This window comes from Ovis aries, chromosome 4 (assembly GCF_016772045.2).
Source record: "Ovis aries strain OAR_USU_Benz2616 breed Rambouillet chromosome 4, ARS-UI_Ramb_v3.0, whole genome shotgun sequence".
In the NCBI taxonomy this organism is placed as follows: Eukaryota; Metazoa; Chordata; class Mammalia; order Artiodactyla; family Bovidae; genus Ovis; species Ovis aries.
Window position 1 is genome coordinate 32450942 of NC_056057.1, and position 19809 is coordinate 32470750.

A 19809-nucleotide genomic window follows, 5' to 3' on the forward strand; every position below is an offset into this window, starting at 1 on the left:
CCACTGGGATCATCTCAGAGGCTGCCCGACACAATTAGATTGAGAAGAGTGGAGGAGAGCAATTAGAAACAGTGCTTTTGAGGAGACTTGCTATCAAGAGAGGGCTTTCCAGGTGGCCCTAGTGGTAAAGAATCTGCCTGCCAATGCAGGAGACATAAGAAATACTAGTTTGATACCTAGGTTGGGGAAATCCCCTGGAACATGGTATGGCAACCCACTCCAGCATTCTTGCCTGGCTAATCCCATGGACAGAGAAGACTGGTAGGCTACGGTTCACAGAACTGCAAAGAATCAGACATGACTAAAGCAACTTAGCATGAGGCACGCACACTAGCAAGAGAAAAAGAAATAAGCAGTTAGTTGCAGAAGGATGTGGAGTTAAAGGATGTTTTCATTTTATTTGTTTTACAACTAGAGCATGCTTATCAATAAAGGTGATATATTTGATATCGTGAATAGAAAACATGAAATAGAAATCTATTTTATACCTTTATTCCTAAATTTTCCAGATGCCTTGTGAACAACTATGTTTGAGCAACTAACCTGAGAGGGCATTTTTTAAATAGTCTGTTTTGTATCCATTCTGGAGGTCAGAAACAAGTACAGTTGTATCCCAGTGCTTCCAGCATGCTTACCTGTACAACCTCGAATCACTGAAATCAGCCACATTTCAGCCATCACCCGCTTCTACTGAGGCAAATGAAACCAATAGGCCTCCATGAGAGCAAAACATTCTCTCCTGGCTTGAAAACAAGCCTACAGCTGCTTGGAAGAGGCAGGCTGCTGGGCAGAGAACAGCATGTGGCAAATGGCCCACTGACGCCAATTAAAATGTTACCCAACTGCTGTGATCATTTAAATCATAAATAATGTCTTCAGTTGCTTTATCTCCTGACTCTACAGCAACACAACAAACTGTGCACTAAACAGAGACAAAAGGAAATGAATGGGCCAATTAACTGGCGAAAGCAAATGTCCCAGATCCGTATCTGATGTTAGTCCACTGGAAACAAATAAGGATCAGACAACTGCAGGGTTGGGGGAGGACGATAAAAAATGTGCTTTCTTGCCCTTCCACCTTTAGAACCAATGCAAAACAAGACACAGAAGGGAAATGAAAGTGTTAGCTTTACTGCTGATAATAAGATTGTGATTTTAGAGCTGAGTCTGTTCTACTCCCTATCCTAACCTTGGGTCACTGTTATCTTATATTGGGGCTGGGCAATGAGGGAAGAAAAAGAACATGAACCTTCACAGCTTACAGCCTCCTAATGGATTTGCTCTTCTTTGAGAAAGAGGAGCCATTGGACATCACCTGCCATAACGTATATGGGGGCCAAAAATTTAAAGTGAGTAAAATGCAAGATCTTGTTTTTGCAGGATTAGTAAGAAATACTATCTTTTATTCAGTTTGGACTACTGAAAATCACAAAGGTTAAGGGAGTGACACTTATACCCAGATGACAGTACACTGAACCAAGAAAACCCTCAATGGCTTCCAAATGGTCATGTCTCAACCCTTGTCTAGGGGGAGACATCAGAGAAGATTACAATCTTGAAAACAGGGAACAGGTGAGGATGGATGCCAACAAGCTTACCCCAGTTTGTGTGCTCTCAAAGTTCATGTTAGAACAAGATTTTATTGAAATTCCTTCTTTCCTGGAAGGGAATGAGGAAAGGGTGGACAGAGGCTCAGGGCATTTGCCTGCAGAAGTTCCTTCACAAAGAGACATGGCATGGTGAGTGGGGGTGGGGGTGGGAGGGTTCCTCTCTAGCAGCAGGGCAAATACACACCAAGAAAGGAAATCCAGCAGGTTTTATCAAGCATTCACAGTGCACCAAGCTCTAGGCCATGTCCTGGGAATGCAGGAATAGACTCACACTTATGGAGACCCAAAAAGCTACATTCTGGGATAAGACCCCCACCACGATCATCACTATGAGCCTTGAAGAGTTTCACAGCATAAATACTCAACTACTGTGGGGGTTCAGTGGCGAATCCCTTTCCCTGGAGTCATTTCCCACTTACTCAGATATGTTCCAGGCACTATGGTGAATTCAGAGGATCCAGCAGAGGAGAAGCTGAGTCCCCATTAGGCTTACGTTCCATTGTGGCAACAAGTCTCCTTTTGGGGAACACCCTAATGTGTGCTCTACTCCACCAGAAATTCTGTATGATCTAAAAGTCCCTCTAGTCTATGACTCTTCTTTAACTCTCTTGGTTTCGCCTATATCGTGAAGCAAGCTTCTTGCTAGTCATACTAGATTCAGCCTAGACACCCTCTCCTCCAGAAAGCTTTCCCTGATGTCCTTAGGAGACTGGGCTTGGTGGCTTGATCCTGTGGCACACTGCATTTTATGTTCCTTGAAAGCAGGGGTAGTTTCTCATTCAACACCATTCCCCCTCCTGCCCCCTAACTTGATTGCAAGCTGGAATCAAGATTCCTGGGAGAAATATCAACAACCTCAGATACGCAGATGATACCACTCTAAGAGCAGAAAGCGAAGACGAACTAAAGAGCCTCTTGATGAAGGTGAAAGAGGACAGTGAAAAAGCCGACTTAAAACTCAACACTCAAAACACTAAGATCGTGGCATCTGGTACATCATGGCATGTCGACCTTTGCCAACAAAGGTCCCTATAGTCAAAGCTATGGTTTTTCCATTAGTCATGTATGGATGTGAGTTGGACCACAGAGAAGGCTGAGCATGGAAGAACTGATGGTTTCTAACTGTGGTGCTGGAGAAGACTCTCGGACTGCAAGGAGATCAAACCAGTCAATTCTAAAGGAAATCAATCCTGAATATTCACTGGAAGGACTGATGCGGAAGCTGAAGCTCCAATACTTTGGCCACCTGATGGGAAGAGCCAGCTGACTCACTGGAAAAGACCTTGATACTGGGAAAGATTGAAGGCAGGAGGAGAAGGGGACCACAAAGGATGAGATGGTTGGATGGCATCACCAACTCAATGAACATGGGTTGAGCAAACTCTGGGATATAGTGAAGGACAGGGAAGCTTGCCATGTTGCAGTCCATGGGGTCCAAAAGTGTCCGACTGGACTTAGAGACTGACAACAACAACCCACCCCCCAGCATAGATCAGGGTGCCTACTGCTGAGTGTATACTTGTTGATGTATACTTGTTGCCCTAAACAGTCTCCCCAACCAAAATGATCTAAAGTGCTCCAGTACCTAGGAAGTCTCAATTCTCAAAATTCCAGGGACAGATTAAGGATAGAACCAAGTATAAAAGCAAAGCTGGGGACTTCTGGTGGCTTGCAGACTATCCTGGGGAATAGTCTGGCATGGGATACGTGAGGTGGGGAGAGGGGGGACAGGCAGAAATACCTAACATTATTCGAGTGCCAGAAGCTCCCTTGAATCTGCCTCAAGGTAAATGGACACCACTCTTAGGGAGAGGTTTCGGTGGGTCAGCTTTGAGGCCCTAGCTGCGGGAGGCCGGGGCAGCCGCCCGCTCCGCTCGCCCCAGGCCCCCCGGCAGGAGGCGCGCGAGGGCCTCAGGGTGCCGCTGGCTGGGAGGAGCGGGCGCTGGGCTGGGTCCCGGGCCGGGCGGGGCTCTAGGGCAACTTTTTGGTTGGTTGCCGCGGGTGGCTGATCGCCCAGGCCCCTTTTAAACTGGGTGTCTCCCTGTCTCTCTTCCCTTTCTGCCTCCGCGCGCGACTCGGTAAGTGGCTTTCGACCAGCTCGACGCTGGAGCCCTCCGCGTGGCCCGGGGGTCTCTGCAGAGGCACTTACCAGGGCCGCCCCTGCTCTCCGCGCGTCGCCCCATGTGGGCGCCTAGGGCTAGTCTTCGACCCCAGCTCGGCTCCCCCTCAGAGAGGCCTCCCAGGCCCCAGGGGAGCCGCTGTGAGAGCTCTTCTGCGGCCAGGACATCCTCAGGGTACCGGGGACCCTTCCTCCCCAGAAATAACTCTCTTGGCGCCTAAGGTCCCTCTTTCCCCCAGGGGCCGAGGCGCGCGTCACTTGTGCCTGGGACCCCGATGCTCAAGGGATCCGGGGCACATGGAGCTTCAAGCTCCTTTTGCAATGAAAAGAGAAAAACCAAACAAGTCTCTTGGAGGAACCGACCCGGGACGGAGGCGCAGAGCCCTGGACGGCGTCCGAGTTGGGGCGCACGCGGGGCCCCCGCCTGCCCGGGGACTCTGGGGACTCTGACATGGTCTATTCAGGAAGCGGATGAGATCACGGGCCTGAAACACTTTAGCCTTCAAGGCAGAGCAGTGTTAATTCCGGTGTTAGCAAGAAACGGAGGTAATTTCGCCCACACAGGCACTCCCCCTCCGCAAATGCCTCTCAGTTGCCACTTCGCTCTGTGGTTGCGCTCTTTAAAAGGTCTGCGTGACGCTTGTGGGAGCGGTTAGCTACTGTGAGCCTTGATGAGGGAGCAGTTTTTCTCCCCCACATTCCTTTTTCAGCACTGACAGTAAATTATGCAGCATGGGACCCTCTTTCATGACGTGTGTGGAGTCTCATGAGCCTGAGGCCCGTCATCGTTCTCTGGCCTGAGAAAAAGTCGGAACCTCTGGGGTTCTGACTTGTGTCCGCCAAGATAAACAGGAAAAGTGGCCCTAGAGAAAGTTTGTCTCGAGGAAGCGTTTCTAAGTTTCACTCTGGTCCTCAGCATTAGAGGGCATTTTAAGTGTTTTACCGGGATACATTCCTATCGAAAGCGTTACTCCCCGGATTTAATAAAACTTGTAAAGATCTCAATTTATAGCTGACTGAATGAAGGAATCGTTATCATTGGTGCCGCTTAGTAATCTCTTGAAATGGGAGGCTTGTAGGATGTTTACATGTTTGCCTCAGTGGTGAAAGACCCTTTTACTGATCAGAAAGTATCTGATTTTACTGATGCGAGCTGTGTCCTAGGCACGGCCCCCCCCCCCCTTTTTTTAAACAATTCCCTTTAGGAGAGGGACATGGCTGAGAGCCAGTGTCTATTTAAAGACTGTGGGAACTGAGCAAGTGTTGACAGGACTGTTCTCAATTCGATGGCCTCTGCCTCTGCCTCTCTACACTAGTTTCAGGCTTCCTTTGCTTTCTTTTTTAATGTGAAGAGTTTGTTTCCCTCTTTCATGGGTAAATACTGTTACCAGTAATGTTTATATTTTTTCCCCAAGTTGATATTGTTCCATGCTAGTGTAACAAGGAGATAAAGTTAGATTGTGACGCCCAGGGTGTCTCCTTGCTGGGAATTTCAGGAGATTCCCAGTGTCAGGAAATTGGGAAAATATTGCTGTTTTACAGGAATTCTACCCCAAGTTAGCTCTTTAGTCACCAAAGGTAAATAGCCCAATAAGATACTCTTTACCAAAAGAAAAAAGACACAAAGTGCCCAAAACAATACTGTAAAGTAATTATCCTCCAATTAAAATAATTTTTTAAAAATTAGTGGTATTCTTAACATTGTTTCTCTCTCTTTCCTACCAGGCTGACAAGATGCTGACAAGCTTAAGGTATGGACCAAATGGAGAAAATCTGGCTTGAGTTATTAAATAGTTGGATAGAATTCTTGGCCAAGGATGAGAACCCTAATCTGATTGGATATCCTCTGCTCTGATGGGTTAAAGGATTTACCTGAGGCCAATTTGATGGGCAGGAATTTATTAAGTGCAATCACATCCTCCCCCTTTTAAACATTATATTTTAAATAAAATGGGGGGGGGCTGTAGTAAATAGATAATACTTTATTATGCCAAGAGTAGTATTTTACAAAAGTATTTTTAAGTGATTGGCATCTAACCTTTAAAGCTGTTTATCTTTGGCAATGGTGGCCATTTTGAGTTAATTTTTTTTTTAATGTCAGAATATTGCTATGCCTGATTTGACAATATGTAGTTCATTGGGGAATTCATTTTCCTTACCTGAACTGCTTTTATAAACATGGTTTAGTCACTATATTTTCTTAATATCTAATTTAGTAATTGCTGCTCTAATTATCTACTGTGATACTTCTCTTACAGGGCTGGTGCTTTAAAGAAGCTTTTCCAGGAGATAAGGTGTATTTGAACATGTGATTGGTATATACAGAACAGAGCTTTTTGCTAATTGTCCTTTTCATGGTGGTAGCAGGGGTGAATTAAAAAAAAAACAAACTGCCAAGTATCTGTAAGAATATATATCTGCCCTGTAGAGAATTTTCGGCAGAATTCAATTCCATTATTTAAAACAGTTTTTTTTAAATAAGATCCAGCCTGAATCTTGACACAGTAACCTGACTAGCTATTCTACAACTATCTTAAGAGAATTTGGCTAGCTGCTTTAATTTACAAAGGTTATTTTTAAATCCCATTCTTTTGACTATCCTAAACCTCAGGGTTTTGTGCTTGCAGTTTTGTCTAATCATTTTGATGATTAAATTTGACCCCTTGTATAGAGGACAGATCAGTGGAGGAGTTTGTTGCATAGCATTTTGAGGGTTGGGTCTGAGGAACTGTTCTACACTTTGATTATAGAGGTAATTCCATTTGTCAGAAATTTTGAGTGAGTTTTACTGAATGTAAATTCAATTTCAATAAATATGACTTAAAAACTTTCCCTTTCTGGCATCTTAAATGACATTTCCAATGAAATCTGTGGGAAGAGGGTCTTGGGTCAGTGATTAAGCTGCTGAGAATAAAGTGGGCAAAAACATCAAAATCACCTTGGGGTTATCTAAGTGTGTAAATGCTTGAGAAACAGTCAAGGGATGTGTTACCTTACCCATCAAGGGTATACAAGTTTTCTTTATAGATGTTTCAGACAACAGCTTTTGGCAGGGTGTGAGTGGTATGACACTTCCGTGTCTCTTGGCAATGTATACTAGTAGCCACATGGTAGCAGAAAATGAAGTGTGAAAATTACGTGACAAAATTTAGGCTGGCTGGGGCAGATACTGGCTAAACCAGGGAATTAAGCGAGGCGTGAGGTTCTAGTGAAAGTTGCTCAGTCTGACTCCGACCCCATGGACTGTAACCTGCCAGGCTCCTCTGTCCAGGGAATTAATTCTCCATGCCAGAATACTGGCATGGGTAGCTGGTCCCCTCTCCAGGGGATCTTCGAAATCCAGGTCTCCCACATTGCAGGCAGATTTTTTACCAGCTGAGCCACCAGGGAGAATGCTGAATAACTGGGTTAATGGCAAAGCTGGATGCATAAATCATTTGGATATTTTCCATGGGGATGTTCAAGGGTTCTTTTGAAAATGGATGGGCCAGTTCATTCCTGTGGATAACAGGTATAGCCACAGCCTGTTGAGCCCTACTCACCATGACCAGGAACACTGGCAGCTGGGTTGGGCCATCTTCCTATAGGAGGAAGCGGGGCTTTCAGGTGCCTTCTTGTGCTTCCAGGTATGGTGCATAATCGCTCCATCTCCCCCAACCCGTTTCCCTGTATCCTGACAATGGAGAGTTCCAGTACCTTGGTTAAGTAAAATCTAGGATCACCAAAGCGAGTTGCAGTCAGCTTGCCCTCCTTGGCATCATACATGCCTACGTGTTGTGCTAAAAGCAAGAGTGACTAAGCATGCCTAAACTACCAGGCCCTGAGGAGAAGCAAATCTGGAGCTGAAATGTTTTCAGAGGACTTGTTATTTCAAGGGAGGAGCTTTGGGCATGAAGAAAATCTTTATCTTTTATACCCCAACCACATTCCCTGAATGATCTGGGGGTGGCTTATAAACAAATAGGGGGCTTTCCTGATGGCTCAGACAGGAAGAAGCCACCTGCAATGTGGGAGACATGGTTTCAATCCCTTGGCTGGGGGGATCTCCTGGAGAAGGAAATGGCAACCCATTCCATATTGTTGCCTGAAGAATCCATGGACAGGAGCCTGGAGTCCTCTGTCCATGAGGTCACAAAGAGTCTGACACGACTAAACAAATAGCAAACAACATGATAATTCGAGGGGAGAACTGGTGCTGAATTTCCAAAACTTTGGCCACCTTATGCAAAAAGCCAACTCATCGGAAAAGATCCTGATGCTGGGAAAGACTGAGGGCAAGAAAAGGGATGAGGATGAGATGGTTGGATGGCATTAACTCAAAGGACATGAGTCTGAGCAAACTCTGGGAGACAGGGAAGCCTGGAGTGCTGCAGTTCGTGGGGTCTCAGAGGCAGATGAGACATAACAACGGAACAAAAAAGCTCAGCAAGTAGAGTGCAGGATATAAAACCAAGCCAGAGTAGACCTGATGCTTCAAGGCTCCCACCAGTATGACTGAGCTTCCCAGGAGTCAGGAAATCCAGTTGGTAAACTGGTCATTTGGCACTTGAATGTAAATTTTAAATGGACAAGGTGGAGGAAGCAGGATCATTTGTATTCTAGGCTCCCTGGAACCCAAATGAGATTCTCATTTCTCCCTCATGATCTGAAATAGAATAGAGAAAGTGGATAACTAAAGGGGAATCTAGAGATAGTAAGAAATGCCTTTGACCAGGGTAGTAAGATCAGTCAGCCAGTGACCCCTGTGGGCCAAAGTTGGGGATAAAACCTCAAGAGGAAAGCCATGTTGAGACTGAATAAGTAAACAGATGTGTATGGAAGACTTATTTTAATTTTGTACTTATAAAAATTGCCTTTCCAAAATTTGCCCTGTGTTTGTAAACTGGAAAGTTTATAAACTGATTCTGGTATTTTATAAATAATTGTCTTACCTAAACTATGCAATCAGAGCTAGCAAGCCCCCTGGTGGAGTTTATCTGTACTGCAAAGGCCAAGTATCAAGGTACCCTCCACAGCTGCCATCTGCATTTCCGTAATAGCTCCACATCAATCTGGTTCAGTTAAGTCGTGAGATAAAACCCAGGATAAAATTCAGGATGATGTAGGTCACCATGATTTGTTTCTGGGAATGTAGTCGATGGAATGATTTTCCAGTTGGGCAAGAGTTCAAACTACTCCAGTACAGTAGCCACTAGCTACATGTGGCTATTGAGCACTTGACATGTGGCTAGTGCAAATAGGTAATAAGCTGAGGTGTAAAAAACATAAGCTTTGGAAGAATTATTTTTTAAAGTGAGTTTACAACCTTTTGTATTTTTTAGATTCCACTGATACAGAAAACAAATTTGTGGTTACCAAAGGGGAGAAGGAAGTGGGGAGGGACAAAATAGGGGTATGGTATTAACAGATACAAGTTGCTGTAGTACTTAAAATAGATAAGCAGTAAGGATATACCATATATCACAGGGGATTATACCCACTATCTTGTAATAACATCTTGTAATCTGCAAAAATACTGAATCACTATATTGTATACCTGGAACTAACACAATACTATACTACTAATACTGTAATCACAATACTTAATACTATAAAAAAGCAAAATGGCTATCTGGGGAGGCCTTACACATAGCTATGAAAAGAAGAGAAGCGAAAAGCAAAGGAGAAAAGGAAAGATATAAGCATCTGAATACAGAGTTCCAAAGAATAGCAAGGAGTGATAAAGACTTCCTCAGCTATCAATGCAAAGAAATAGAGGAAAACAACAGAATGAGAAGGACTAGAGATCTCTTCAAGAAAATTAGAGATTCCAAGGGAACATTTCATGCAAAGATGGGCTTGATAAAGAACAGAAATGGTATGGACCTAACAGAAGCAGAAGATACTAAGAAGAGGTGGCAAGAATACACAGAACTATACAAAAAAGATCTTCATGACCCAGATAATCACGATGGTGTGATCACTCACCTAGAGCCAGACATCCTGGAATGTGAAGTCAAGTGGGCCTTAGAAAGCATCACTACGAACAAAGCTAGTGGAGGTGATGGAATTCCAGTTGAGCTATTTCAAATCCTGGAAGATGGTGCTGTGAAAGTGCTGCACTCAATAGGCCAGCACATTTGGAAAACTCAGCAGTGGCCACAGGACTGGAAAAGGTCCGTTTTCATTCCAATCCCAAAGAAAGGCAATGCCAAAGAATGCTCAAACTACCACACAATTACACTCATCTCTTATGTTAGTAAAGTAATGCTCAAAATTCTCCAAGCCAGGCTTCAGCAATACGTGAACCGTGAACTCCCTGATGTTCAAGCTGGTTTTAGAAAAGGCAGAGGAACCAGAGATCAAATTGCCAACATCCGCTGGATCATGGAAAAGGAAGAGAGTTCCAGAAAAACACCTATTTCTGGTTTATTGACTATGCCAAAGCCTTTGACTGTGTGGATCACAGTAAACTGTGGAAAATTCTTCCAAGAGATGGGAATACCAGACCACCTGACCTGCCTCTTGAGAAATCTGTATGCAGATCAGGAAGCAACAGTTAGAACTGGACATGGAACAACAGACTGATCCCAAATAGGAAAAGGAGTATGTCAAGACTGTATATTGTCACCCTGCTTATTTAACTGATATGCAGAGTACATCATGAGAAACGCTGGGCTGGAAGAAGCACAAGCTGGAATCAAGATTGCCGGGAGAAATGTCAATAACCTCAGATATGCAGATGACACCACCCTTATGGCAGAAAGTGAAGAGGGACTAAAAAGCCTCTTGATGAAAAGAAAGAGGAGAGCGAAAAAGTTGGCTTAAAGCTCAACATTCAGAAAACAAAGATCATGGCATCTGGTCCCATAACTTCGTGGGAAATAGATGGGAAAACAATGGAAACAGTGTCAGACTATTTTGGGGGGCCCCACTGCAGATGGTGATTGCAGCCATGAAATTAAAAGACGCTTACTCCTTGGAAGGAAAGTTATGACCAACCTAGACAGCATATTCAAAAGCAGAGACATCACTTTGCCAACAAAGGTCTGTCTAGTCAAGGCTATGGTTTTTCCAATGGTCATGTATGGATGTGAGAGTTGGACTGTGAAGAAAGCTGAGCGCCGGAGAATTGTTGCTTTTGAACGGTGGTGTTGGAGAAGACTCTTGAGAGTCCCTTGGACTGCAAGGAGATCCAACCAGTCCATTCTGAAGGAGATCAGTCCCGGGTGTTCTTTGGAAGGAATGATGCTAAAGCTGAAACTCTAATACTTTGGCCACCTCATGCGAAGAGTTGACTCATTGGAAAAGACTCCGATGCTGGGAGGGATTGGGGGCAGGAGGAGAAGGGGACAACAGAGGATGAGATGGCTGGATGGCATCACCGACTTGATGGACATGAGTTTGAGTGAACTCCAGGAGTTGGTGGTGGACAGGGAGGCTTGGCGTGCTGTGATTCATGGGGTCGCAAAGAGTCAGACACAACTGAGCAACTGAACTGAACTGATAATACACTTAATACTATAATACACAATACTATAAATCAACTATACATCAATAAAAAATAACATAAAATCTTAATTTTATATTGATTACAAGTTAAATGATAGTATTTTGGAAATATTAAAATTATATAAATGTGACTTGCATTATATTTCTGTTAAGCAGTACTGATCTGAAACATGAAATATTGATGGAAACATGAAGAGAGTGGTCCCATAATCCAAGAGAGAAAGATGTTGGTGTCTTACTACACAGGGCCTGGAGGATAAGCAAGAGTAAAACTAAGTAATTCTGCATGTAAAATGCAGAATTCACAGGTAAGAAGACAATTTCCAAGGACAGGAGGTGCAGGTGTGGGGAGCCAGTGGTACAGACTTGACATAAATTATACACTCAAGCTGCTAGCGCTTCTGGAGCTTTTAAATAAAAGACCAGAATGGATTTATTAAATACTTGTTCCAAGACTCCCCTGTGCAAGTATTTGTATTCATGAGGATAATCAAAGGTCAGGGGACAGGATATACTATATCCCCTCAAAACACAGGCTCCTTAGTGAAGAATCTGTGTGAAGAACAGTTCTGGTTTCCTGACCCAGTTGGTTGTGTCTGTGTGTGTAGTAACATGGTCTTTTAGGTTTTTCATGGAAGGAGAAAAATCACGGGAGGTGTCACCTTAAACAGTACCAGAACTTATATAGAGTGTAATTTTTTCAAGATACCGTATGTTAAGCAAAATGTTCACGAAATTTTCTCTTTGCCATGTTTTCACTTAGCTCTAAGAAGCAGGTCTGTGTAAAATCCCTTTTTATAATTTTCTTACTAATGGATGAATTTTGGCCATTTTGTCTTTTAACAACAGGTGGACATTTTTTCCTTTCGTTTTCATGTGTGCCTTAAGCAGTGATTCTTAAGAGGGGCTTTGGGGGTGGGAGGACTCTTTGACCCTCCTTGGGGACATTTGGTCATGTCTGAAGATATCTGTGATTCTCACAAGTGGGTAGGCAGGGGCTGCTCCCAGCATCTAGTGTGGTGTGGAGGCCAACATCTCTACCGTGCAGAGGCTGAAAAACCCTGTCTTAGAAAATGTCATTCCCAACCGCACAAGCCTCTAAGGTGGTACTACTGAGTGTGCTGCACGCTACTCCCCAAATTCTGCTCCCCCTCAAAGGTTCTCTGTACCTTGAGGCCTGAGGGGCCTGTGTTGCCAGCCTCATTGTTCTCACTTCTAAGTGAATTTACATTCCATAGTATTTACAAAATAGCAATTCATTATTTTAAGCAAAGAACTATTGGGATTTTCTTCTAGGTTCCCCAAAGTTAGTTTGAGTGTTGACTGTTATAAGCACCCAGAAACTCGACATTTGCTTATCACATACTAGTGGTTTTCTTAATCAGAGTTAACTGGTCAAACTGGATGTTTCAGCTTGATCACTGAGACAAAGCTTACCCAAGTCAGCTGAGGGACCATCAGATTCCTGGCCTGGACCTAGACTCCAGAAAGCACCCAAAGGTTGTTACCATGATCTACTTCAACAAATAGCTTCAGTCCTTACAAAAGAACATTCACAAACCAGCTGTGGAACAAAAACTCAAGAAACTGACATCATTGATCATGATCCAGCTCCAATTTTAACCGAAGATCCTGCCTAATTTTAGAACCAAAAGAACAACAAAACCCTGAAAACACCGAGTTATGCTGGGAAAATTAAAACAAGCCCCTTTGAGTTGGCTAGAGTGGAATCTGAGTTGTTAATGCCTGTACCACCAGTCAGACCCCTTTCAAACTCTGGCAAGTCACTGTCACCCCAAAGATGCATTTAAAGTAGTTGATGCTATTGGCAGAGGTGATGGACGACATAATTGCTCTCAAATGTAGCAGTGGAACAAGATAGGCACCCATAGCAGCTCGGGGAAATCACTGGAAACAGAGATTTAGCCCCAGTATTAGTGGGGCTCTGCTTGCTTCTCAGGTTGAAGTGCTCTTCTTTGCTGTCTTCTGAGAATGGGCATTTGTAACCATACACTTTCTTGCATAAAATATAGCACGTAGTCTGTGGTTATAGGCTAGCATGCCAAACTGCTGCGGCCCCAGGGCCAGCATGACCAGGATGAAGTGGATGAGGTCCCTGAGGTCGTTCAGGGAGCACTGTACGCTGTTCACAGCGCTTCTCTCTGCTTCCGGAATGTTCTGAAGAAGCTGTGTTATGGTGATATCAAAGGACCAAAGGCCTCCAGGGCAGCGGTGTTGGAGGAGAAGAATTGGAAAGAATTATCAGACACTTTGGTGAGAATTCCAGCTGTGGCACTGACTTGCACAGTCAGGTTGGGTAAATGAAGCTTTCTGCGGCTTAGTTTCCTCATCTGTGAGATGGGAATCTCAAGATCCCATCTCAGTGGAGGATTACATGAGACAATACTATGATGTGTACACTATCATGCCTGACATGGTAATTACAATCAGTAATTTGTCATAGGATAAATTATATTTTTGAATCACCATCACCACCAATATCACTAGGTAGCAATATAATTTCATTTTGGATGTATTTATTTACATCTCCATTTCATGCCCCAAACAGAACAAAGAACCAAGTCTTGGGCTTCACATTCAGCTCCAATTCCATGTTTTTTTCCTCTTCCCTCCTGGTTTGTCAGAGAAGAAATTAGCTTCCTCTCCCCTCCCCACCTTCAACCACATTTGTTGTGATTGGCTATCCACTCCAACATTCTTGCCTGGAGAATCCCATGGACTGAAGCTACAGTCCAGGGGGTCACAAAGAGTCAGACACAACTGAGTGACTAACCCTTTCAGGAGTCACTAAGTCATGTCCGATCCTTCTGACCGTTTGATTACATTTGGAAAGCAGCCTCAGGACCTGCCATGCAGGCACCAAATAAGTCAGAAACCAGGTGGCAATGCTGTCCTTGAGTGACAGTCCTGGAGGCTCCGGCGCCTGCTCCAGATTCTGCCAACAGCCAATTTCCTGGATACTCCCTGAAATCCAGCTCCGGCCCTGCCCAGGCCTCTTGTCTGCCTTGTCCTGATCTCTGGACTCTGCTCTGAACTCAAGAATAATTTGCATTGAACATGCTGTGTCCTCCAGTGTCTGTCCCTGAAGAGCACTGGCCAGGCCTTCTGGCCTCTTAGGCTGCCCTTGTCACCATGCGGCGGCCCTCTCCTGGGACTCTGGCCCGGGCTCCCCCTCCTTCTGGGCCATCCCAACCACTCGGCACACAACCTCGAAGCGCCAGAGCTTAGCCTGCCAAAGAACTCTGACCTGGAGCTCACCTGTAAACCGGCACGTGGCCCCTAAGACCCAGTACTGATAGGTTGGAGATATTTATAAAATGCTGCAGCTGCGCAATGTGAAAGCTGATTCTGCACTGACAGGACTGTTTATAAACTGAGGACAGAAAGAGCCATGGCTCTTAGATTTTAGAAAGCAGAGGGACTGGAGCAATGTGTCAAATCATGCTGTAGCCAGAGTTCTGTAACTTAGTTTCCACCCAGAATGGAAACAAGTATTTACTGAGCAGGTGCCTGCAGTGAACTCTGCGCCTGGGGTTTTGTGGTGGACAGCCAGGCAGCCACAGGCCACTGGTCCCATGGAGACACCAAGACAGCCACCGGGCCTGGCCACGCTAAACACGCTAGCCAGGGCTCGACACTATATCCTCTGGGACACTGATGCTTTTAACTTGTGCCGTTTTGACCACACCGCCAACCCTGAGGTTGTTTGCAGTTCTGCTGGGAGTAAAAGTGAGTGGCCTTTGCTGGTGGTGGCCGTGCATGTGGGAGTCGTCCAGTATCTTGGCTCTCTGTCTCACTGCCCACCCCGCTCTCCACGCTTACACAACAATGCTCATGAAAGCACCACAATCACAGCCAAAATATACAAATGATGATGGAGACTGAAGATGAGAGTTAATATTCATTTTCAGTAAATAGCTCTGATACCTGTGAAGGTTCTGTGCTCAGCACATCTCCTGCAGGGATTATTTCAAGGCACCCTCAGCACTTCCCTGATAGGAAGATACTATCATTACTATCCCATCTTACAGATAAGGAAACAGAGGCACAGGGAGCTTAGGTAACATGCCAACATCCTTGGGCAGCCTGGCTCCGCTTCCTGAGCTGGCTCCCTCCCTCACGAGCGTCAAGCTTGCTCTGGTGTTTCTGGCATCCTTATCAAGAGTCAACAAGAAGAACTGCTATCGCCATGGAGAGAAACCCTAAGTTCCTCTCGGGCACCTCTAGATTGTAGGCATTGCCAACAAGATTCCACATTCTCTAAGTGTGTGTTTCTTTTGTGTCAGGAAGAGTCATTTGGACTTTTTTTTCCCTTTAGAACTAGTTTATTCTCATAATATAATGTGAATTGCGTAAATCTTAAATTGCCAACCCACATTCAATCATTTGTTCAATCAAAGACTGGGAAATACAAACCAAATAGCCTAATAAAAGGTAACTCAGCCATCAGGTCCTTCACTCAACATATTTTAGAGGTCAGGTCATCTCCAGATGAAAGAACAGGTTTCTAAATCATCTATTTGGAATTAGGAATGATTCCTTTCTCAAACATGCACATCACATCAGAGGAATGCAGTTCCCAGTCTAGCCCATGGCTGGAACTAGACTAACGCCTGGAACTAGACCTATAAACCTCTCATTTTCCCTCTCCCCATATCCCCAGGATTCTGTGGACAAAGACATGACAGAAATCAGGAAACCCGAGCCCCATGCCCCCACCCCACTGTGGCCCCGGAGGTGAGGAGGGGAAGCTCTGAGCCACAGGAAGGCTGGGGGCCTTGCTGAAGCCCAGCGCTGGCTGAGGTTCACAACAGAGGCAGGCTGGGAGATGCTGAGTGAAGGAGGAAGTCAGCTTTCGATCCTTCTTCCACCACCCACCAGGACCCTCCATTCCCTCACTTTGGCCCTGGGGGTAGAGGATCACCTGGCTTAGAGCTGTGGCCTCAGGGAGGAGTTCTGGAAATGATGACTGTGGATTGGGGGTAGGGATCAGGGATTGGGCACAAAAGTAATGCTCCCTGGGTGGAAACTGGATCACAGGCAGTCCATGTCTAAGAACAAAGTCCAGACTCTTTTCAGGTTGAGCATCTGCAGGTTGAAGCACTCACGGCCAACAGGCTGGTAACCCCGTCACTGCTGATACCCAACATGTCACTGCCCAATTAATCAGGCATAAAACGGTCAAAACTTTCTTAAACACCCTTACCAAGTCATTAATGTCCTCATTGCCAGGGGTGAATGACATATGGTTGGTGACAGAGCTCTGAGACAAAGTTCTCAGGGTGACAAGCTTGTAGATGCTCAGTCAGGCACCTTGTGTCTGGGACAGGATTTCCTTCCTCTTCCCCAGGCAACTAAAGATAATTTTGGCCTCACCAAGCTGTCCTCTTTCCCCTCTCCCCATCCCAGTTCCACAGAGAAAAGATCCAGGTCAAAATAGTCCTTCAGTGTAGATGCCATCTGAAGTATTTACATGCTTGAAAGTAAAAGTGTTAATTGCTCAATTGTGTCCGACTCTTTGCAACCCCATGGACTGCAGCCCACCAGGTTCCTGTGTCCATGGAATTTTAAAGGCAAGAATACTGGACTGGGTAACCATTCCCTTCTCCAGGGGATCTTCCCAACTCATGGATTCAACCCGTATTCTGCCCTGCAGGCAGATTCTCTACCATCTGAGCTACACCCTGGAAATAACTATTTTCACTTTCCCAGATCTCCACATTTTCACATTTCCGCCTTTGCACAACTGTCCACCTTGCCTGGAGCATTCTTCACTCTTCATGTCACCCTCCTAGCTTGCCCTTCAGGGATCTCTTAATTGTGTCTCCCTCTGGGAAGGCTTCCCCAGCCCCCAAGACCAGATTTGGTGTCCCTCCTATGTGTCTCCAATCCTCTGTCCTTTCCTAACATAGCTCCTGTCACATTGTGTTGTTGGCTGTTGCTACTTACTCATTCATTGGTCTCCCATGCAGACACTCAGTGGAGCTAAGACCTCGTCTGATAAACCACTCTTGTATCCCCAGTGTCTAAGACGGCTCTTGTCATGTAATGGGTTCTTGGTGATTGAATGATGAAGACTTAGAATGACACAGCGGTGAGTCCATGAAATGCTTCTACAATTACTTAGCAACATCACAGGCTGCAGAAAATGCTATGCCGCACATGACCCACTGCTCCCTGATTCTTGCCAGGATCACACTGAGAAGAGAAAGGTAATGGAGCTGTAAGACAGGATGCTCAGAGTCCTGCCCTCACTCAAACAGAACTGTGCTATTGGCCCAGTGACTGGAGGAACAGTCTGGAAGGACAGATTGGTTCATGTTTCTTTCAAAGGAATAAATACAGACCTGGTCTTTTAGCAACTCATGGTTTGAAGAAAAGTTTTTGCTCAATGGAAGTAAGAAAACAGCCAGATGAAAAGGACTTCCAGGAGCTAACACAGAAAATACACTGAGTGTCAGACAACCCATGTGGAACCAGCTGGATATGATTCCCATGGTGACCAAGCCATAGTGTCCCCTGAGCCTGGGGAAGAGAACTGTGCCCATCAGGCCAGACAAAGCAGAGAGGGCTGTGAAGATGCTAAGCAGAGAGCCTCTGATCCCTTGGACATGGGTGGAGCCGGTGGTGAAGCAGTCAAAGCCCAGCACCTTTATGCAGAGGAAAGCCAGGCCCAGGCCAGGCCCAGAGGACAGTCTGCCTGCAGTAGGCTCCCCACCCTCATGGCACATGTGCACCAGCCTCCACGTGTTTTGAAGGCAGACAGAAAACTCTGAGACTGTAGCCTGTTGGCCTGCAAAGTTAGGCTTATGGTTCTTTGGCTTTCCCAAAGTTTTGGACTTGTCAATGAATCCATCAGTGGTTTCCCAAGAGTCCATTTCACCTGAAATAAAATCCAAATAAGCTGCATGTCAGCGCTTGCCCTGATGCCCTCAGCCCACCCCAACCTCATCTGCTTCTTTGTCGGACAGTTCCTGGGGGCACTGATGGCTTCCTACCCCAAGTATCTGGGTGTCTTTAAATAAGGGTCTCTGTCCAGAAATAGCAACGTGAGGGCAGGCTGCAAGTGTCCAGAAGTCAACGTCTCTGGGAACAACCCCTGACCAATGAGTGACAACACTTGGTGTTTCATTCCAGTTCCTTTGCCCTTGGTAGGATGATTTGGAGGTTTGTCCCACACTGGCTATCATAGGGGCCCAGGGGACCGAGCCCTAATTTCCTGCAACAGTAGTCCATACGGTACCATGTTCTTTAGTGGTTTCTCTCCCTTCCTCGTCTCACATCCCATTCCTTAGCCACGCTTTCTGAGATCACCTTCCAAATAGATTACTTTTCACCTCAAATCCTTGTCTCCAGGATTGTGCTGGAGAGAACCCGGACTAAGACATACAGTGAAGTCAGGAGGTGGATGCTGAGCAGAGAGGGAAGACACAAGAGAGAGTAAAGAACAGAATTGTACAAGCTTGAGATGCGGCAACGAGCTCTTGGAAATAGTGGTAGATATTTCCTTTGAAGTTTTTTTTCTGAAGAAGTAGATACTCATGAAAAGAGAATGACAAATACCTTTTTGTCTTCCAGGACAGAATAGGCAATGACTGCAAACAGATTTTTAAAATATGCAAGTATTTGTCAGACGTATTTAGCATAAATTAAACTCCAAAAAAGGACTAGAAGAGCCAAATAAGGCTATGAAGGAAGGAGAACGGGTTATGTGAGCTAAATGTGCTCTAGCTCAAGAGCTGTGGGAAGGGTGAATTTGGTCATAGAAAAAAATTTATTGCCATATCGGTTTTTTTTTTTTTTTAAAGACAGCAATAAAAACAATAATGAATAAAGCTGCTAACACTGACAAGTTCTGCTATATGTGGAAGGAAATAGGGCTTTATGAGGACTATCTTATCTAATCTCATCCCTGCCATTAGTTCTGTTGCTGTTATCCTATCTATCTATCCACTTACTCCATTCATCCGTCATGTAAATATGTGTATCTATTTACCTATCTCTACAGATACTTATATTTCATCCATATAGTGAGATCCGGTGAGCTTTGATTGCAAAAGAACTTAAGAGAAAAGATAATTATAAGGAGTCCAGAAAGGGCAACTGACATCAGAAACAATCCCTAGGCTGTGTTGCCCTGGCAGACGGGCAACACTGTCAGTAGGCAGGTGTGGTTCTTGTCTTGAGAGAAAGGGGTCATAGTTAGTACTGGGCAGGTTCCCTTTCGTGTCATCCTCATCCTAATGATAAACAATTTCTGATTTCAAAAACACTGTTGGTAGCAGGGATGGCCAATCTATCTATTGTCTTGACCAAAAAATAGCCCATATTCCCTGAAATAGTTGTCTCTCTAGCTTATCATCGTTAGGAAATAGGCTTATAAGTAAGATAGGGAGGAGTAATTTGTCCTAAGGACCATGAGATAGGTTTCTCAGGCTGTAAACTGCATATTCCCAGGGGAGTGCTACTCACAGTGGAAACTCTCTGAATGGAATCCCTGGAGTTGTTGAGTAGACAACCTGTGTAACTGTACATGGCAGACCACCTGCTCTCACCAATGAGATCGAC

The 19809-nt window shown here is 45.0% G+C and overlaps 1 protein-coding gene and 1 non-coding gene across 3 annotated transcripts; both read left to right on the forward strand.

The window, feature by feature from the left end:
- Positions 1–3583: 3583 nt before the first annotated feature.
- Positions 3584–10401, forward strand: LOC121819392 (uncharacterized). Of its 2 annotated transcripts, XM_060414966.1 has the most exons (3): positions 3584–3688; positions 5455–5480; positions 5988–10401. In XM_060414966.1, the coding sequence occupies exon 3, from the start codon at positions 9364–9366 to the stop codon at positions 10294–10296; it is 933 nt and encodes a 310-aa protein (XP_060270949.1). In that variant the 5' UTR covers positions 3584–3688; positions 5455–5480; positions 5988–9363; the 3' UTR covers positions 10297–10401. The 2 variants fall into 2 exon arrangements, with proteins under 2 accessions (XP_060270949.1, XP_060270950.1); XM_060414967.1 differs by having other exon boundaries at positions 5455–10401.
- LOC114114654 (small nucleolar RNA SNORD93) lies at positions 5538–5610 on the forward strand. Its single transcript, XR_003589274.1, has one exon. It is a non-coding gene; the product is annotated as a small nucleolar RNA SNORD93 (small nucleolar RNA).
- Positions 10402–19809: the final 9408 nt, after the last annotated feature.

What these genes read in the sequence shown, in the direction of transcription:
- LOC121819392 (XM_060414967.1), top strand. Translation starts at nt 9,364, where the DNA reads ATGAAAAGAAGAGAAGCGAAAAGCAAAGGAGAAAAGGAAAGATATAAG.